At 38.7% G+C, this 17,530-nt stretch overlaps 2 protein-coding genes across 2 annotated transcripts in view; one reads left to right on the top strand and one right to left on the bottom strand.

Annotated features, from left to right (window-relative positions):
• Positions 1-2,127, bottom strand: part of LOC123650982 (protein FAM227B-like) — a 38,003-nt gene extending 35,876 nt beyond the window's left edge. Inside the window, exon 1 of the mRNA XM_036442746.2 lies at positions 2,091-2,127. The gene's annotated coding sequence lies outside the window, so the exon portion shown is untranslated. The remainder of the gene's footprint in view (positions 1-2,090) is intronic.
• Positions 2,128-2,375: 248 nt separating this feature from the next.
• DTWD1 (DTW domain containing 1) lies at positions 2,376-16,177 on the top strand. Its single transcript, XM_045582690.1, has 5 exons — positions 2,376-2,496; positions 5,662-5,981; positions 8,401-8,544; positions 10,374-10,623; positions 15,815-16,177. The coding sequence occupies exons 2-5, from the start codon at positions 5,718-5,720 to the stop codon at positions 16,060-16,062; spliced, it is 906 nt and encodes a 301-aa protein (XP_045438646.1). The 5' UTR covers positions 2,376-2,496; positions 5,662-5,717; the 3' UTR covers positions 16,063-16,177.
• The last annotated feature ends 1,353 nt before the right edge of the window (positions 16,178-17,530 follow it).

Genomic DNA, 17,530 nt, shown 5'->3' with positions numbered 1-17,530 from the left:
ATTTACTAAGTTGATTTTAAGAATTAATTATATATGACCACAAATTATTTGACAATCTTTTGAGAAGCAACTTCTATGTCCCTTCGCCTAAACTCTGGACAGGCCTTGTGATTCATAACCAAAAGAATGTGAGAGAAGTGACACTATATTATTTTTTGAGGCTAGATTCAAAAGGACATGCAGTTTCTGCCTTGTCCATTGCAACATTTGACTTCAGCACATGGACCTACACGAGGAGGTATCATTCTATGAGGAAGCCCAGGCCACATGGAGAGACCATACATCAGAGCTCTGCTAGCATGCATAGTCTTCCCAGCTGAGTTATCAGAAAAAGCTATCCTTCTGTGCCCTACTGAACACACAATTCATGAACATAATAAAACGGTTGTTTTAAGACACATATTTTGGAGCAACTTCAATTAAGTAATCATATCATTTGTTTCGTAATCTGTGCACTTGAACTAAAGCAGTTAAAGAAGAAAAAGATGTGATTTATTCTTGGTTTGGAGACTTTTGTTATTGCTACTTCTCTTACCCAGAAAGTTCATCTTTCTCCCTAAAGCAGTGACTTTCAAACTTTTTAAAGAAAAACACAAAATAAGAAATAGACTTTATAAAATGACCTAGTATATGTATGTATATTATATAAATTGTGTGCATATACACACTGAATGGTCAGATTATGATAACCTCTGAAGGCATAATCTGGCCACTCAGTGTATGTGTGTGTGTGTGTGGGGGCGGGGGGAGGCCTGGTGCATGAATTCATGCATGGGTGGAGTCCGGCCAGCCTGGCCAGGGGGAGGGGACATGGGCGGTTGACCGGCCTGCCTGCTTGGTCGAACTCCTGGTTAAGGGGACAATTTGCATATTAGCCTTTTATTATATAGGATATATACTGAGTGGCCAGATTATTATGCATTCAGAGATCATAATAATCTGGCCACTCAGTGTGTGTGTGTGTGTGTGTGTGTGTGTGTATAGACATAACTTGTGGGAAGCCACTGCATGCCAAACTGTCAAACTGTCATAAGTGTGCACCAAGGAATGCAGAAGGTGGATGGACTTTGAGCATCAGCAGGGCTGATGCTAGGCACCAATTGCTCATGTTGAGCGAGAGGTGGCTCAAAGCATCTCCTGACTTGAAAGCCTCCAAGTAAATGTTTACTGGATATTTGAGATTGTCTGATCTCCTATATGTTTGCCGTGCTTTACTGAGGAGAAGGTGTGTATCTAAAACTGAATAAAAAGCGGACTAGGCCAGGACTCGGTGTGTCTCTTCAGGAAAAGAGGTTCCCCCTAATGCCTTCTAAATATTTCTTGTTTAGCATTTTCATTTGTGCGTCGGCCCCTCCTTCAGGTCCTGAGCCTCACTACGAAAGTTGCGGCAATAATTTTAAACTCCATAAAGCAATGCTTAACCTTACCAAGTGCCATGCACTAATATTTTCACATTATACTATTTCATTTTTTAAAAGCGTAGTTTTGGCTAAATAGACTTCCTTCCTTACAAATAGGAACTCCACAATGGGTCCCACACACAATTCCCTTGAAAAACACTGCTCCAGCCCAATCATTCTTAAATAAAAGGCCTTAAGTCCAACCAATAAGCCTTCATTGGCCAGTCCATTCTGAGCCGTTTTGAAAATCCTACAATTTATTAGTAATATTACATTTTCTGTACTCCCCATGCTTAACTTGATATGTTAACCTCCTCCAGGTCAAGGTTCTGTCCTGTATTTCACTTGCTGAATTCATACTGCACAATAGATTGCTCCATATCTAGTCCTTGTATTCCCAACTCTCAGTTGTGATCATACACTTTTTTAGGTTTGGCTTGTCTTTGGACTGGGGGGCGAGGGTGGAGGGAATATCTATCCGTATATGGCGTGTGCTTACTTTCAAACTGGAAAAGCGCACAAAAGCATGTGCAGTCTGTAAACAAACCAAGTCCTCCTACCACACATACGTGTCCTGACACAGCCATGCACAAGGACTAGACCCAAGTTCTCAGGACTGAGGTCTTTTGGGGTTGGTATCAGGGACACGCGGTCGGTGGGATGGGCATTTCCACAACTCACAGCAACTACTCCACCTTGGGGGAGTGTTTCCAGAACCGCAGTCCCCCCTCCGCGGCCCCGGCCGGCCTGAGAGGAGAACGGGGGGAGCCAGGCAGGCGGCTGTGAGGCCGGCCTCGGACCCCGGGCAACCCGAGGCCCGCTCCGCAGGCAGCAGGCCCACCCCCACCTCAGGGACCAGACCGGCGGGGGGGCGGGACTTCCGTGAGCCCTCCGCGCCTCCTCCCGCCGTTACCTCCGCCGCCGGCCGCGCCGCCCACGCAGGGACCTAGCAACGGCCTTAGCAACGGCCGGCTCCGCCCTCCGGTGTCGCCCGGAAAGCGCTCCGCCGCGTTCACGCACGAGCAGGGCGGGCGCTCCCACGGGCTCCGGGCGGCGGAGGACGCGTGGACCGGAGCGAGGAGCGCGGGCTGCAGGTGTGAGTCCCACTCCGGCTTCCCTCCCGGGCGGTCCGCGCGCCCCTCCGGGGGCCGGGGAGCAGGCGCCGCTGGCCGAGCCCGCACCGAGGTCCTCCCGGGGTCCCTGCGCGGCGCTGGCATTTTTTGGTTGTTGCGGGCCCCTTGGGAAAAAGGCTTCAGATTTTTCTCAAAAAAACAAAACAAATCCCCTCCCTCCTCCACCTCCCTCCCTCCCCCAACAATTATTGTTGGTGCTTTCCGCCTCAAAGAAAGTCTGTCCTGGCAAAGTTTGTATTTTTAGTGTTTGCAGTGGTTTGCGGCAGGAGAAACTTGGCACAGACATAGTATGTCATGCATTGTAGTATTTAAAGTATTAAGATAATCTATAATAATAATCTATAATAATAAAAGTGAAATATGATGGGCCATCAGGCAGGCAGGTGTGAGCAGTTGTGGCAATCAGACAGGCCGGTGGTTATGGGCGATGAGGCAAGCAAGCAGAATGGTTAGGGGCAATGAAGCAGGCTGGGCAGGCAAGCAGTTCGGAGCCAGCAGTCTTGGATTGTGAGAGGGTGCAGGCAGGGCTGAAAGACTACCCCCCCACCACCACTTTGTGCACAAATTTCGTGCACTGGCCTCTAGTGCTTACATAATAAGCAAAGGAGCCTGTTACTTATATCGGATTATTTGGAGGAAATGCAGGACAAATAAGGAAGTTTATTATCACTTTAAGGCAGGGGTCTTCAAACTTCTCTCATTATGAGAATCACCTGATGGAGTTGTTAAAACACAGATTCCCGGATCCCAACTATAAGAAGTGCTATCAGGAATCTGTGTTTTAACACCTCCACCAGGTGATTCTCATAATGAGAGAAGTTTGAAGACCCCTGCTTAAAGGTGTCAAGTCCGTGGAATTAGCGGATAAAAGCGCCCATGGTGTACAACTAAGGAAGTACTGATGCCTACCACTTGGTGGGTGCTCTGAGAGTGGCCATGGGCCCTGTATGAAAAAGGTGATACCTTGGAATTTAAACAGTGGATGTGAGTATGTGACCAGGGTTCTTAAAAATATTCCTGGAAATATTTGAAGGGGGTTTAATAAATATATAATACAGAACAGTTCTGTGATGTTTCATTAGGAGGTACATCAACTTGGTTGTAGTTAGGAGCCTTTCCATTAGTACTGTTTTGCAAAAAGAGGTCTGCCGGGCTGCATTTGGCCCATAAAATTAGTTTTTCAGCAACTTCAGTAGCAAGATGCATACAGTATACTTCCCCCCCCCCCTTTTTTTTAGAATGGTTTTGATTTAGTTAGGTATTTGTTGACTTACTCCTGCTGCATCAGACACAGGGATAGGTGAGTGGAGTAAAGGGCTCTGCTCTTGCAGAGTTGACTATCTGCTAGGACACGTAACTTCCCTCAAAGGTGCTCCAAGTTAAGGTGCCTTTTTCCATGTTAAATATGTGGAATCAATAAGTGCACAGAGGTAGAGATGTAAGAAAGGCCCTAGAATCCTTACCTTTCGAAACTAAAAGTAGAGGATTACGTGTAAGGTAGAATTGATGCAACTTGGTGAGTAATTTGCTTTCTGGGGGTGTAGGGTAGAAGGAGAATTTGTTTCCAATTTAAGTTGTAGAATGATGGATTTTTACCAGTTAGTTTCTTAGGAATAAAGTCTCCTTTTCTCTTCACTTATTTTTTTTTTAAATCTTGATTGTTGAAATTTCCCCCATTGATCCCTTTTAGCTTGCACCTGTTCCCCATCTCAGGCCTTCCCCACAGTATTGTATATGACCATGGGTGATGCATATATACATATAAATTCTTTGATTAATTTCTTCCCACCTACTCACCCACCCCCACCTTCCCTCTGAGATTCAACAGTCTGTTCCATGCTTCTATTTCTCTGGATCTATTTCATCAGTTTATGTTGTTCTTTAGATTCCACATATAAGTGAGATCATGTGATACTTATCTTTTTTCTGACTGGCATATTTCACTTAGCATAGTACTCTCCAGGTCTGTCCATGCTGTTTCAAGGGTAAGAGGTCCTTTTTTTTTTTTTTTTTTTTTTTTTTAATATATTTTATTGATTTTGTACAGAGAGGAAGGGAGAGAGATAGAGTTAGAAACATCAATGAGAGAGAGTCATCGATCAGTTGCCTCTTGCACACCCCCACTGGGGACATGCCCACAACCAAGGTACATGCCCTTGACCGGAATCGAACCCGGGTCCCTTCAGTCCCCAAGCCGACGCTCTATCCATTGAGCTAAACCGGTCTCGGCAAGAGGTCCTTTTTTTACTGCTGCATAATATTTCATGGTGTAAATGTACCATATCTCTTTTTATCCAGTCATCTACTGATGGGCACTTGGGGCTGTTTCCAGATCTTAGCTATCGTAAATTGTACTGCTTTGAACATAGGGGTGCATCTGTTCTTTCTGATTGGTCATTCAGGTTTATTAAGGATATATTCCTAGAAGTTGAATCATTGGGTCAAATGGCAGTTCCATATTTAATTTTTGAGGAAACTCCATACTGTTTCCCATAGTGGCTGAACTAGTCTGCATTCTGACCAGCAGTGTACTAGTGTTTACTTTTCTCCACATCCTGGCCAGCACTTGTCAATTGTTAATTTGTTGATGGTAGCCATTCTGACAGGTGTAAGGTGATAGCTCATTGTCATTTAATTTGCATTTCTCTGATGATTAGCAACTTTGAGCAAATTTTCATATGTGTCTTGGCCATTTGTATGTCCACTTTGAGGAAGTGTCTAAGTCCTTCAAAGAGCTTATTAGTTTGAATACATTCCTGGCTGATGCATTAAATCATTGCACTTCTAATATAAAACAAAATGACTGTTTTAAGAACAAAGAGAGTCACTGAAAAATGGATTGTTGCTACCTAACCTTTATATTTGAAATAATTTTCCTATGAGAGCACCTTTCTGTTTTTATGGGAGAGTCCCTCCAAAGGATAATTTATGGTTTTGAGTTTATTGCATTTTAATTTTGTATTTCCAATAAATTTAATTCAAAAGTATGCTAATTTAGTGAATTAAAAACTTGCTAACTTTTGTTAATACTAAAAACAGCACACAGTTGTGAATTAAATTGAGTAATTTTATTTGTGGAGACAGTGAGTAAAATGTTTATATTTTGCCCCCCACTATTTTTTTTTCAGTGCACTTATGATAACGTGTTATAGAAATAGATGTTAAACTTCATTTTGAATGAAAAATGTCTCTCAGCCCACCTATATTACTTAAAGAAAGGGAAGAAAATAATTCAAGATTTGTTGAAAAAAAACAACCACAAACTACTTCCATAGATGCGGAAGATCCTCTTCAAAACTTATGCTTAGCATCGCAAGAAGTTCTTCAAAAAGCTCAGCAAAATGGAAGATCAAAATGTCTTAAATGTGGTGGTTCAAGAATGTTCTACTGCTATACATGTTATGTCCCAGTTGAAAATGTACCTGTGGAGCAGTTGCCACTTGTGAAGGTTGGTAAGAAATTTAATTTTTGAAAGTAGGAACATAGATTTTAAAAAGACATTTCATATTTTCCTGTTCTAATGTAATGGATACACTTGATAAATAGCATCATTAGGAAAATGAATTATATAAATAGTAATTTAATCCTATAGACTCGAAACCTATTTGTTTTTCTTGTCTGTGGAAAAACAGGTCCAGGTCTCCAAAACATTAAGATCTGAGATGGTGTTATTTTTAATGAAATCAATTGTTTTTTAAACAGATGATTATAATTAATTTACAACATAGAAAAAATGTAGTATAAACATAAATACTACAAGAGACAAGTTTATAGACTGCCTGAAGGAGCTTCAAAAACTGCCTCAGGTCCTTGGACTGCTCTGAGAAAACTAGGTAGGGTTCATTTTTGTTTAGGCTTTTGTAGAATGGGGATAGCTCTGTCCTATACATGAATATGGAGCACCTGTCAGTGATTAAAACAAAACTAAAATTGAAAAGACTAAGACCTACTCATTGGGCTATGTTATAATTTATAGTAATTTAAAGCCAGATTTTTAAAACATATGTGAATTGATTGCTTAGCTTATACTTTTGTTGCTTTCCAAGACTACTATTATAATATATAAAGTATAAAAATCTGTAAACCGTCATATCTATGTAATCAAAGAATTTATTACTACACTAGAGGCCTGGTGCACCAGTGAGGTCCCTTGGCCTGGCCTGCAAGGATTGGGTCGAAACCAGCTCTCCGACATCCCCCAAGGGGTCCCGGATTTCGAGAGAACAGTTCTCGGTGACACACCTGGAATTTGACTCCCTCCTCTCTGGTTCCTGGTGCATCACCTAAGAACTGCAGCTGCCAAGTCACCGCAGCTCAGCAGTTCCCATGTTGAGCGTCTGCCCCTTGGTGGTCATTGTGCATCATAACTGCTAGTCGGATGGTCAGACAGTCAACGGTTGAAGAGGCCCAATGCAGGAAATTCATGCAAGAGTACGCCTTGCAGCCCCGGCTGCCTTACAGCCCTGTGACCCTGCTGTCTGCCCACTGGTCATTCCAGAAGGTCATTCCGCCATCTGGTCTAATTAGCATATTAACTTCTTTATTACATAGGACTAGAGGCCTGATACACAAAAGTTCGTGCAGGAGTAGCCCTTCCTTCCCTGGCTGCTGGTACCAGCTTCTCTCTGGCACCTGGGATCCAGGCTTCCCTCTGGCTGTCAGCAAGCACCCTTCCCTCTGGGCTGCCACTGGCAGGCACCCAGAACCTGGGCTTCCGGTCTAATTAGCATATTACCCTTTTATTATTATATTAGAGGCCTGGTGCACAAAATTCGTGCATGGAGGGTGGGTGTCCCTCAGCCCAGGCTGAACCCTCTCCAATCTGGGACATCTCACAATTCAGGACTGCTGGCTCCCAACTGCTCGCCTGTGTGCCTTCCTGATTGACCCTAACTGCTTCTGCCTGCCAGCCTGATCACCCCCTAACCACTCCCATGCGAGCCTGATTGATGTCTAATTGTTCCTCTGCCAGCCTGTTTGCCCCCATCTTCCCTCCTCTGCAGACCTACCTGGTCACCCGTAAGTGCCCTCCCCTGCAAGGTTGATCACCTCCAACTGACCTCCACTGCTGGCCATCTTGTGGTGGCCATCTGTGTCCACTTGGGGGCAGGATCTTTGACCACATGGGGGCAGCCATATTGTGTGTTGGAGTGATGGTCAATCTGCATATTACTCTTTTATTAGATAGGATAGAGGCCTAGTGCATGGGTGGGAGCCGGCTGGTTTGCCCTGAAGGGTGTCCCGGATCAGGGTGGGGTTCCCTTGGGGTGTGGGAAGCCTGGGCAAGGTGGTGGTTTGCAGGCCAGCCACACCCCTTGGTGACCAAAGCGGAGGCCCTGGTATCTGGAATTTATTTATCTTCTACAATTGAAACTTTGTAGCCTGGAGCAGAGCCAAGCCTTCTGCTTGCTCTGTGGCTGCCATTATTTCTGTTTGGATTTGTTTACCTTATATAATTGAAACTTTGTAGCCTTCAGTGTAGGCTTAGGCCCGCAAGGGCAGGTGGAAAGCTTGGCTTCCTCCATTGCCTGGGAAACTCAAGCCTCTCTTCTGCTCTCTGTACCTGTAGCCATCTTGGTTGAGTTTATTTACATACTTGCCCTGATTGGCTGGTGGGCATGACTGGTGGGTGTAGCAGAGTGATGGTTAATTTGCATATCATTCTTTTATTAGTTAGGATGCTGCCAGTGCCAGCCCTGCTCCCACCCACTGATGGGGCAGAGCGATTGAGACCAGTGCTAGCAGAGGGTTTGAGAGGGGCTGGCACCATCAGTGGGTATGAGTGGCAATGGCTTCCCCGATCACCCCTCAGGAGCAGGGGGAGGTGGTTTGTTCACTTGTCTTTTTTTTCTTTTCTTTAATTTTAGCTTCCACTGAAGATTGACATCATTAAACATCCAAATGAAACAGATGGCAAAAGTACTGCTATACATGCGAAACTCTTAGCACCTGAATTTGTAAATATTTACACATACCCTTGTATTCCAGAATATGAAGAAGAGGACCATGAAGTAGGTAGCTTATTTCTTACAACTGTTCACATTGAAGCTAAAAATGAACTTGAAATTCCAATGTCTTTCAGAATTTACTTGAACACAGTTTAATACTTTTCTTAATGATCTAGCTCTAAACAACATACACTTTACTTCACTGGTGTCTGAAGAAATCAGAAGATCCTAGATTTGTTGGGCTTTTTTGAGTTTTTCCACTTTATCACTTTTTCTGAATTATTTCTTTAAGTTTTTACACTTTGCCAATATTATTATGCCTACTTTTACTTTCTCGCCACTTCATTGTCCTGCCCATACATACGACTCATAGGTGGTCTAATTTGATGCAGACTGATAAACCAGATTACAAACATTACTGGAATTTATCCAAAAGAAGAAAAGAAAGACTGGATGAAAAAAATTTTCAGGAATTCTCCCTAAATTTAGAGCTTTAGTATATGGCTTTTGTAACATTTATTTTGTTAGCTCAGAGGCCTTCTTTGCTCACTTCTAGATTCTTAATTGGTTTTCACATAGTTGGAATTTCACATTGGTGAAAAGTAATTTTGTAATAGATCTCAAAAAGAGGTAGACATTGTGTACTTTTTAAAGAAATTTGTAACCCCTTTTAGGTATATTGGGGATCATTTATTGGTGGTGTTAATCAGAAACAAAATTAAAACTTAATACATATACTCAGTTGTTCTCAAAAGAACCTTGGTTTTTTCCTTTTCCATAAGTATGTTTTTTATTGAGTTTATATAGAAAATTGTGTTTGTAAATAATACCTGAATTTTGGATCTAGGAATATATTTGCGTTTCCTTCTCTAGTCAACTAGGTATAATTTATGTTAATTAAATAGAACACAGTGCTAGATTCAATAAAGTGATGTGATATCTTACAATCCAAGAAAATCTAAAACCCTTAGACTTTGCTAATTGAGTACATGGGGAATATTGTCACGGATTGTAGATGTTTAAGCAATTTGTATGTAAGTTTAAAGTTTAAAAATGCAAGATTTTTTGTTTCTTTTATTTTTATAATGCTTCTTTTTAATATTAAAAATGATGCTTGTTAAAGAAAATTTGGTAAGTACATCAAACTATGGGGGATAAAATACTCATAATTCTATAATACCAACATCTATCCATTTCACAAATACACTTCACAAAAAAACAAACAAAAAAAACTGGATGCCTGCTTTATGATAGCAGCCATTCAGACATTAAAGGCTCTAGGAGTATATAAACTCTCAGTAAAATGCTAAAAGAAAAGAAGTATTGTAATTTCTAGAATTTTTCCTTTAAAGTTACATTTTTCAGTTTTAATTTTTCAATGTAATAGATACGTTTTTAATAAATATTATGGGTGTGGTGGGTATATGGATATTTAGGATTATTTTATTAAATGCCCATAAGTGAAATTATTTGATGAAAGAGTGTGAACATTTCAAGACTCTTTATTTTGCCAAATTGCTTACCAGTATTGACTGTGTATCATTTGTTTTGTCTATTATATAGGTAAAAATTGTATTTAATTATTGAGCACTTTTCAGTGGCTCTTTTACAGACTATTATAAAATTTAGTTTTCTCTTTCAAGGTATAATTAACTAGGCTTTTATCCACAGATGAGTAACTTATTTTGAAATAAAACTTTTGGGTAGTATATAATGATTATAAATTACTTGGGAAGAGTCAAAAACTTTACTACATGTATTAAAGAAATGAATGTAGTAGAAACTAATGCTTGTTTCTTAGATATTCACATTTTTTCTCTTAAAGTTTTAAGTCAGAATTTATTCATTCTGATCATAATTACACACTATTAAATTAAGTTTCTTTGCTTTAGGTTGCACTCATTTTTCCGGGACCTAAGTCTGTCTCAATAAAAGATATTTCTTTTCATCTGCAAAAAAGGATTCAAAATAATGTGAGAGACAAAAATGATGACCCTGACAAGCCATCTAGTAAACGCAAGAAAACTGAAGAATCGGATTTGAATGACAGCAAGTGCAAAGAGACAACACTGAAAAAAATTATATTTATAGATAGCACCTGGAACCAAACAAACAAAATATTCACTGATGAGAGACTTCAGGGTAAGAAAAAAAAATGTTTTTGTATTGCTTTTCCCCCCAACTTTCATTTCAGAAAACTTCATGTCTCCAGGCACATTAGAAGAATTGCATTAACTACCCATACATCTTTTACCACATTTGCTTTATTTCTCTTTTCTGTGTTTTATTTGGAATATACTTAAATATGTATTTTTGGTTGAACCTTTTGAAAGAATGATGTAGGCTTTACAACACTTCACCTTTAAATACCTGTATACATATTTTAAGAATAATTGCATGATCATAATACCATTATCACTTTAAGAAAATTAACAAAACTTCTGCCGAAACCGGTCCCAGGTTCGATTCCAGTCAAGGGCATGTACATTGGTTGCAGGCACATCCCCAGTGCGGGGTGTGCAGGAGGCAGCTGGTCAATGTTTCTCTCTCATCGATGTGTCTAGCTCTCTATCTCTCTCTCCCTTCCTCTCTGTAAAAAATCAATAAAATATATATTTTTAAAAATCAACAAAACTTCTGTAATGTCTAATATACAGTCCAAATTCACATTTCCCTAATTGACCCAAAAATATATTCTGTAGCTTTTTTCCCTCTGATGTATGATGTAGTGTGTAACATTCCATTTGGTTATGTCTCTTTCTCTTTTAATGTAGAACAGTTCCCTGTTTCTGTTCTTCATGACTTAGAATTGTGTGAAGAGGACAGATCAATTGTCTGAATGTTTCATCATGATAGATTCAGTTTAAATTTTTTTGCAAGGATCCTTACAGATAAGGATAAATCCAGGATTGCCGATGACAATTCCAATTTATAACTATTGTTTTGATATAATTACTAATAACATTGCTTTTTACTCTTAGAAATGAGGCTATTATTGATAAATTATATGATTACCCTATTTATATAGGTAAAGTTGTTTACTTATTATTGCATCAAAACAGGAGGCATTTAATATAAGTTGTTCCATTATTGGTGATAACTTTCAATTCTTGGTTAAAGGTGATTGCCAGATCTCTCCATTTTAAAGATTTATTTTCTTCTTTGAAATTAGTAGTAATCTTTGAGGTGATGCTTTGAGACTATGGACTATTTACCAACTGCTTTTCACTCAGAGGCTTTCGTATTCACTGATAATTCTTCTTTAAGTCAGTAATTATATCGAGAATTGCAAAATGATAAAATTTTAATTTTATGATTTCTTCTATATTTGTTAGCTGGCATTCTTTTGTAAGGAAGAGCTTTTCCTTTTTCTCCTCTTCTTTTGTCCTCTCTCCTTATACCATTTATGAGATCACTGTGGTCTGATACATATCTTTTTAATTCAGTATGTTAAAATCCATGATTATATTTTATATAAAAATCCATTAAAAATATATATAATCATTATGGATTTTAGTGTGTGTGTGTGTGTGTAATGCCCAAATTATCTCAGATTTTGTCAGTGGGAGCCCTTCTTTGGGGGCATGGCTCATTAGTCTTTGTGGTTCAGCACTTTTTCCTTCCTCAGAACTAGAATTAATCATTCAAAGTTTACTTGCACTTTTCTCCTGCCCTAGACCAATAATCAGTCATTCAAAGGAACTGTGGATTGTTGTTTTTTAAATTGGGAATGATATTAGAAACCAAGATTTGGTAAATTTGTTACTGTTTGGATGTTGCTTCAAAGGACAGAGCCAAGAAAAATAAGTGTGTGTGTGTGTGTGTGTGTGTGTGTGTGTGTGTGTGTGTGTGGGGGGAGGGGGGAGAGAGAGAAAAAGGGGAGGGGGAGGAAGAAAGAGAGGAAGAGAGAGAGAGGAGAGAGAGAGATTGATTGATTGAGTTTATATGGGTGGTTCCAATGCAGCTTTAATGTTACAGTAGTTTTCTTTCTTGTTTTATGTCTTTTTCTCTTGGAATGAAAAGATTAGTTCCTAATAATAATAATAGTTTAAAAGAGTTGCTTTATTTCCCCAAGAACAATAACCAGTAATATGAAGAACAGAAGCTCCTATGAACTCTCATGTTCTGTTGCACCTACTCTGTTCTTCAGGCTTTCTCAGTTTTTCTAAAAGCTTTAGTTTTATTTCCAGCTTCTTGATGACTTTATTTGTGTACCATGTGTGATTATAAGGCAAGAGAGCTAGCTACCTAGTTGGTATTAGACATTTGGAAAAACAGCTCCCAGGCTGTTGTCAGAAGTGTACATCATTTAGAAAAGAAGGTTTATAACACTTTTCAGAGTCTGACTTGTGTTAATTATTATAGTACCAAGCTAAAGTGAGTGACATTAGTAAAGATAATTAGCTTAATTTATATGGTTGCTGATGTTTAATAGAGAAATGGAATCCTAAAACCCTGCTCTTTGAATACTGCGTGCCACATTATCTTGGATGGTTACAACAGCAAATTATGCCCCAGTTTGAAGATTTTTCTGAGCTATTTTTTCTTTATATGGTTATTGAAATGATCCAATGAAAGAACGTAAGTGAAAACACTTGAAAAAAACTATATAAGGAATTTCTGAGGTACAATTCAAAATCTGTTTTCAGAGAGTCCACATTTGTGCTTATGGCTTAAAATCAGATTTATACAGAATAATTTCTCTTCTTTCCCACATCATATAGAAAGTATCATCCATTTTAATTCTCTGCTACATTAAATTTTTTAAAAGTAATTCTCAATTCCTTCAGAATCATTAAATAAATAGATTTCTAGAGTCAGTCTTCTCTGGCTCCACATTTCACCTCAGGGAAACGTGGGCTGTGTGCACATTTATAGTCTCTGTTCTTGTGAAATACCACTTTCCAGATAAGCCCAGTCACTTCCACAAGAAACAACCATGTTTGTTATAAATCATTGCCTTTAGGCTTGGAAACATCTTATCATTACATGGGATTAATGTGAACAACTCTAAACCTCACTTTAAACCCTCAGAAGTAGTGTATTAAAAAAAAATAATGTTTCTGTTATCTTACTATGGGTGCTGAGGTTAAGAATCCCCTTAATTATGTAAAAACATATTTTGTCAGACTTTACAGAAGAAAGCTCCGGGTGTTTTACTACTATCAAAATAAAACATTTAAAGGTTGAATGTCTAATTTAATCATATGGTGTAAACTACACGTGAGCTGACACACATTCTCGAAGATTTACCAGGGAAGCTTTTGGGGGATGGGGGAAAGGACAGTTTTCTTTTTGTTGGGGAGGGAGTCCGAATGATTAAAATAGGAAATTATACCGTAATTTGTTTTAAAAATTGCCAGCTCTCTCCCTTCATTTTGACAGATTTGTTCACGTTATAAACATTTCCTGAATATACTTAGTGTGTTAATGAATGCTCATCATATACTACCTCATTTAGTCCTCACAACAATATGGTTTTCATTCCCATTTTTTAGTTGAAGAAATTCAGGCAATAATTTTAGAGGGAAAGCCATCTATAGTTACCTGCTTTCAAGTTTTACTGCTAAAATAATTTGTGTATTTATCTTAAAGTTATTGATTGCCAGAACTACTGGCAAGAAATTTTTTTTAAATGTATATATCAAACTTTTAAAAAGAAATATAAATTTTCTAAGTAATTTAATGTCTGTGTATTTCAGTATAGTTAAAAAGGTTCTATATGTCTATATATTACCAAGAAAATCTTTAGAACAGGATAGATTAGTAGTGATAGTCACTAAATCTTGGCTTTTATATTTAACATTTTAGAACATATTAAATGTATTATAGAAACTAGCATTATTATAATAGCTGCTCTTTGTTTCTTTTTATAAATTACATTGATGTCAAAATCCTATGTTAATATTTTTTCTTTTAATTTTATTTTTCAATTACAGTTTACATTCAATTATTTTGTATCAGTTTCAGGTGTACAGCATAGAGGTTAGACAATCATATGTTTTACAAAGTGGTCCCCGCCTAAATTAAGGTTTTAATTGTACTAATTGCTTAGAACATTTTCAATACTTCTGTAAGTATTAAAGACCATAACCTGCCTATTTCCCTCCTCGTGTGATTCAGAATGATGTTTTAAATGTCAATTTATTAAGGAAACGAAACCCTTCTGAAAACTGGCAAATTTAGTTCTGTCACAACTTTAAATTAAAAAAGACAGTGGTAGATAGCAGATTGAAAGAGATGAATATTGCTGTGGCCGTTTTTTCTCAATGGTTTGAGTGTTAGCCTGAGAACTGAAGGGTTGTGAGTTCAATTCCTAGTAAAAGGCACATACCTTAGTTGCAGGTTCAATCCAGACATGGGTTGGGACTGGAACAGGAGGCAACCAATCAAAGTGTCTTTCTCATGGAGATATTTCTCCCTCTCCCCTTTCCCTCCTCCCTGTAAAAATCAATGGGGAAAAAAATATCCTCACTCTTGAGATAAAGATTAAGAGAGAGGGGTGGGGGGAGAGAGAAGGAGGGAGGGAGGGTGGGAGGGAGGGAGGGAGGGAGGGAAAGAGAGAGATGAATCCCTTAAATATTAATTACTTTCAGCCATTGCTACTGGGTCCAAGACTTATAGGTATAAGATTTCAATTTGTGTTTTATATTGCTTCTATTATATACATTAATGCATTTAAGAAAATATTTTATTTCTTTATTTTTGTTAATCCTCACCCAAGGATATTTTTCATTGATTTTTAGAGAAAGTGGAAGGGAGGGGGAGAGACATAGAGAAAAATCAATGTGAAAAAGACACATCAATCGGTTGCCTTGCACACAAGCCTGCACCAGGACTGGGGATCCAGCCTGCACTGCAACAAGGATATGTGCTCTTGACTGGAATTGAACCCGGAACCCTTCAGTTAGTGGGCTAGTGCTCTATCCACTGAGCTAAACTGGTTAGGGCAAAAAAATACCTTATTTTAAAGTGGGATCAAGGGGATTTATCTGTGCTCTTCAAAAAAAAAATTCTTAAGAGAATTCATCAGTTAATTGTATCACATCCTGTAGTTAGGAAATATTTAGTCCTGGGTGGGTGGTTCGGTTAGTTGAAATATTGTCCTGTACACCAAAAAGGTTGCAGATTCGATTCCAGGTCAGGACACATACCTAGGTTGCGGGTTCAATCCCTGGTCATTGTGCATATGTGAGGCAACCGATTGATGTTTCTCTTTCTCTTTCTCTCTCTCTCTGTCCCTTTCTTCCTCCCTCTCTGTCTAGGATCAATAAACATATCCTTGGGTGAGAATAAAATGTATATATATTTATACTTTTCTTGTTTTTGGCAGGGTTGTTACAAGTTGAGTTGAAAACAAGAAAAACTTGCTTTTGGCGCCATCAAAAAGGAAAGCCAGATACCTTCCTTTCCACAATCGAAGCCATCTACTACTTCCTGGTAGACTACCATACTGATATATTAAAAGAGACATACAAAGGACAATATGACAATCTTCTATTTTTCTATTCTTTTATGTACCAGTTGATAAAGAATGCCAAATGCTCTGGAGACAAGGAAACAAGAAAAATTACTCATTAGTCTCTAAGAAGCCACTTTTGTGATTTTATTTTGCTAAAAATCAATAAACTTGTAATTGTGTTTTGTTTATTCTTAGGGGAATATTCATGTGTCATGTCTGCTAGACCACTTTAAACTATGAGGCTTTATTTATTTTACTTCAATTTTTTTTAAGGATGTTATTTAAGGAAATTTTCAGAGAGAATGTTGACTGAAAAATTAGCTTCAGAAGTTATTAGCAGAAGTTTGGCATATCTCAATCTTACTACTACGTTTTACTATAGTGTGTTATATTTATATCTATTTAATTAGATATATTTAGATACTTGTTTAAATATCCTTGTATCTTTCCACTTATTTTCACTACCATATTTGGAGGTAAATGGGATCAAAATCTCCTTGCTGGCAGTGAAGTGGTAGGTAATTTGAGATCAGAATCTCCTTGCTGGCAGTGAAGTGATAGGTAATTAGTTTGAAATTAATGGCAAACATAGGCAGAACTAGAATTGTAGTTCCAGTCCCTAGAATAATTTCACGTCCACACTGCCTGTGATGGACAATTGTTGCTTTGTACATCTGTCTGGCATCTTTTTTAGGGAGAAATTCCTAGCAGCTATGGGTTCCTGTCAGAGGCTTGGACACATGGCTCAGGTGGTTGATTCAGTGATGAGCACATGACCCAGCATCCTTTTTGATAAATGGTGTGGCTGCTGTAGAAGATAGGGCTTATTTTTAAAAAACCAGTAGGTGCAGTGGTTAAAAGTGCAGACTCTAAAGCTAGACTATCTGAATCTAAATTCCAGCTTTCCTTTTCCACTTACCAGTCATATGTCAGTTTCTTCATCTCTAAAGATAAGGTGATACAATAGCTACCTTATAGGATACTTATGAGAATTAACTCGAGTTGGTGTATCTAAATGGCTTTTAAAAGCACCTGGCCTACAGTGAGTGCTGTATATATGTTGGCCCTTTTATTTTATTTGGAGTTGTAAACTAAACGAGATAACCTCAGAGGAGCTGCTGGCATCTGTGCTGCAGGTGGCAAGAGCCTGCCTTCGAATGAAGCTAGCGAAGGAAGGCAGAGTGGAGAGAGAGAGACTGAGTCCTGAGGACATCGGTTAGTCACCTAATCCAGTGTTTTTCAACCTTTTTTGGGCAAAGGCACACTTGTTTCATGAAAAAAATCACGAGGCACACCACCATTAGAAAATGTTAAAAAATTTAACTCTGTGCCTATATTGACTATATATAAAGTAATTCTCTTGAATAGGAATCAAATAAACACAAAGAAAGTATTTTATAATTACTTCATTATGAAATATTAAGTAAACAAAATAGTGAAAAATTATAAAATTCCTGTCTTGTCTGCACCTACGGCACACCAGACAACATCTCGCGGCACACTAGTGTGCGGCGGAACAGCGGTTGAAAAACGCTGACCTAATCTACCTGCTTGTGAAAGGAGCCTTCTGCTGGATAGCTTCCGCCA

The sequence above is a fragment of the Pipistrellus kuhlii genome, unplaced genomic scaffold (genome assembly GCF_014108245.1).
Source record: "Pipistrellus kuhlii isolate mPipKuh1 unplaced genomic scaffold, mPipKuh1.p scaffold_m20_p_1, whole genome shotgun sequence".
Taxonomy (NCBI): Eukaryota; Metazoa; Chordata; class Mammalia; order Chiroptera; family Vespertilionidae; genus Pipistrellus; species Pipistrellus kuhlii.
Note: the sequence above shows the minus strand (reverse complement) of the source record. Positions and strands in the feature narration are given on the sequence as shown.

Excerpts from the sequence above, each read along its gene's own strand:
- DTWD1 (XM_045582690.1), top strand. The coding sequence starts at position 5,718 with ATGTCTCTCAGCCCACCTATATTACTTAAAGAAAGGGAAGAAAATAAT. Across the intron at positions 5,982-8,400 it reads AGCAGTTGCCACTTGTGAAG|CTTCCACTGAAGATTGACAT; the intron begins GTTGGTAAGAAA and ends CTTTAATTTTAG. Across the intron at positions 8,545-10,373 it reads ATGAAGAAGAGGACCATGAA|GTTGCACTCATTTTTCCGGG; the intron begins GTAGGTAGCTTA and ends TCTTTGCTTTAG.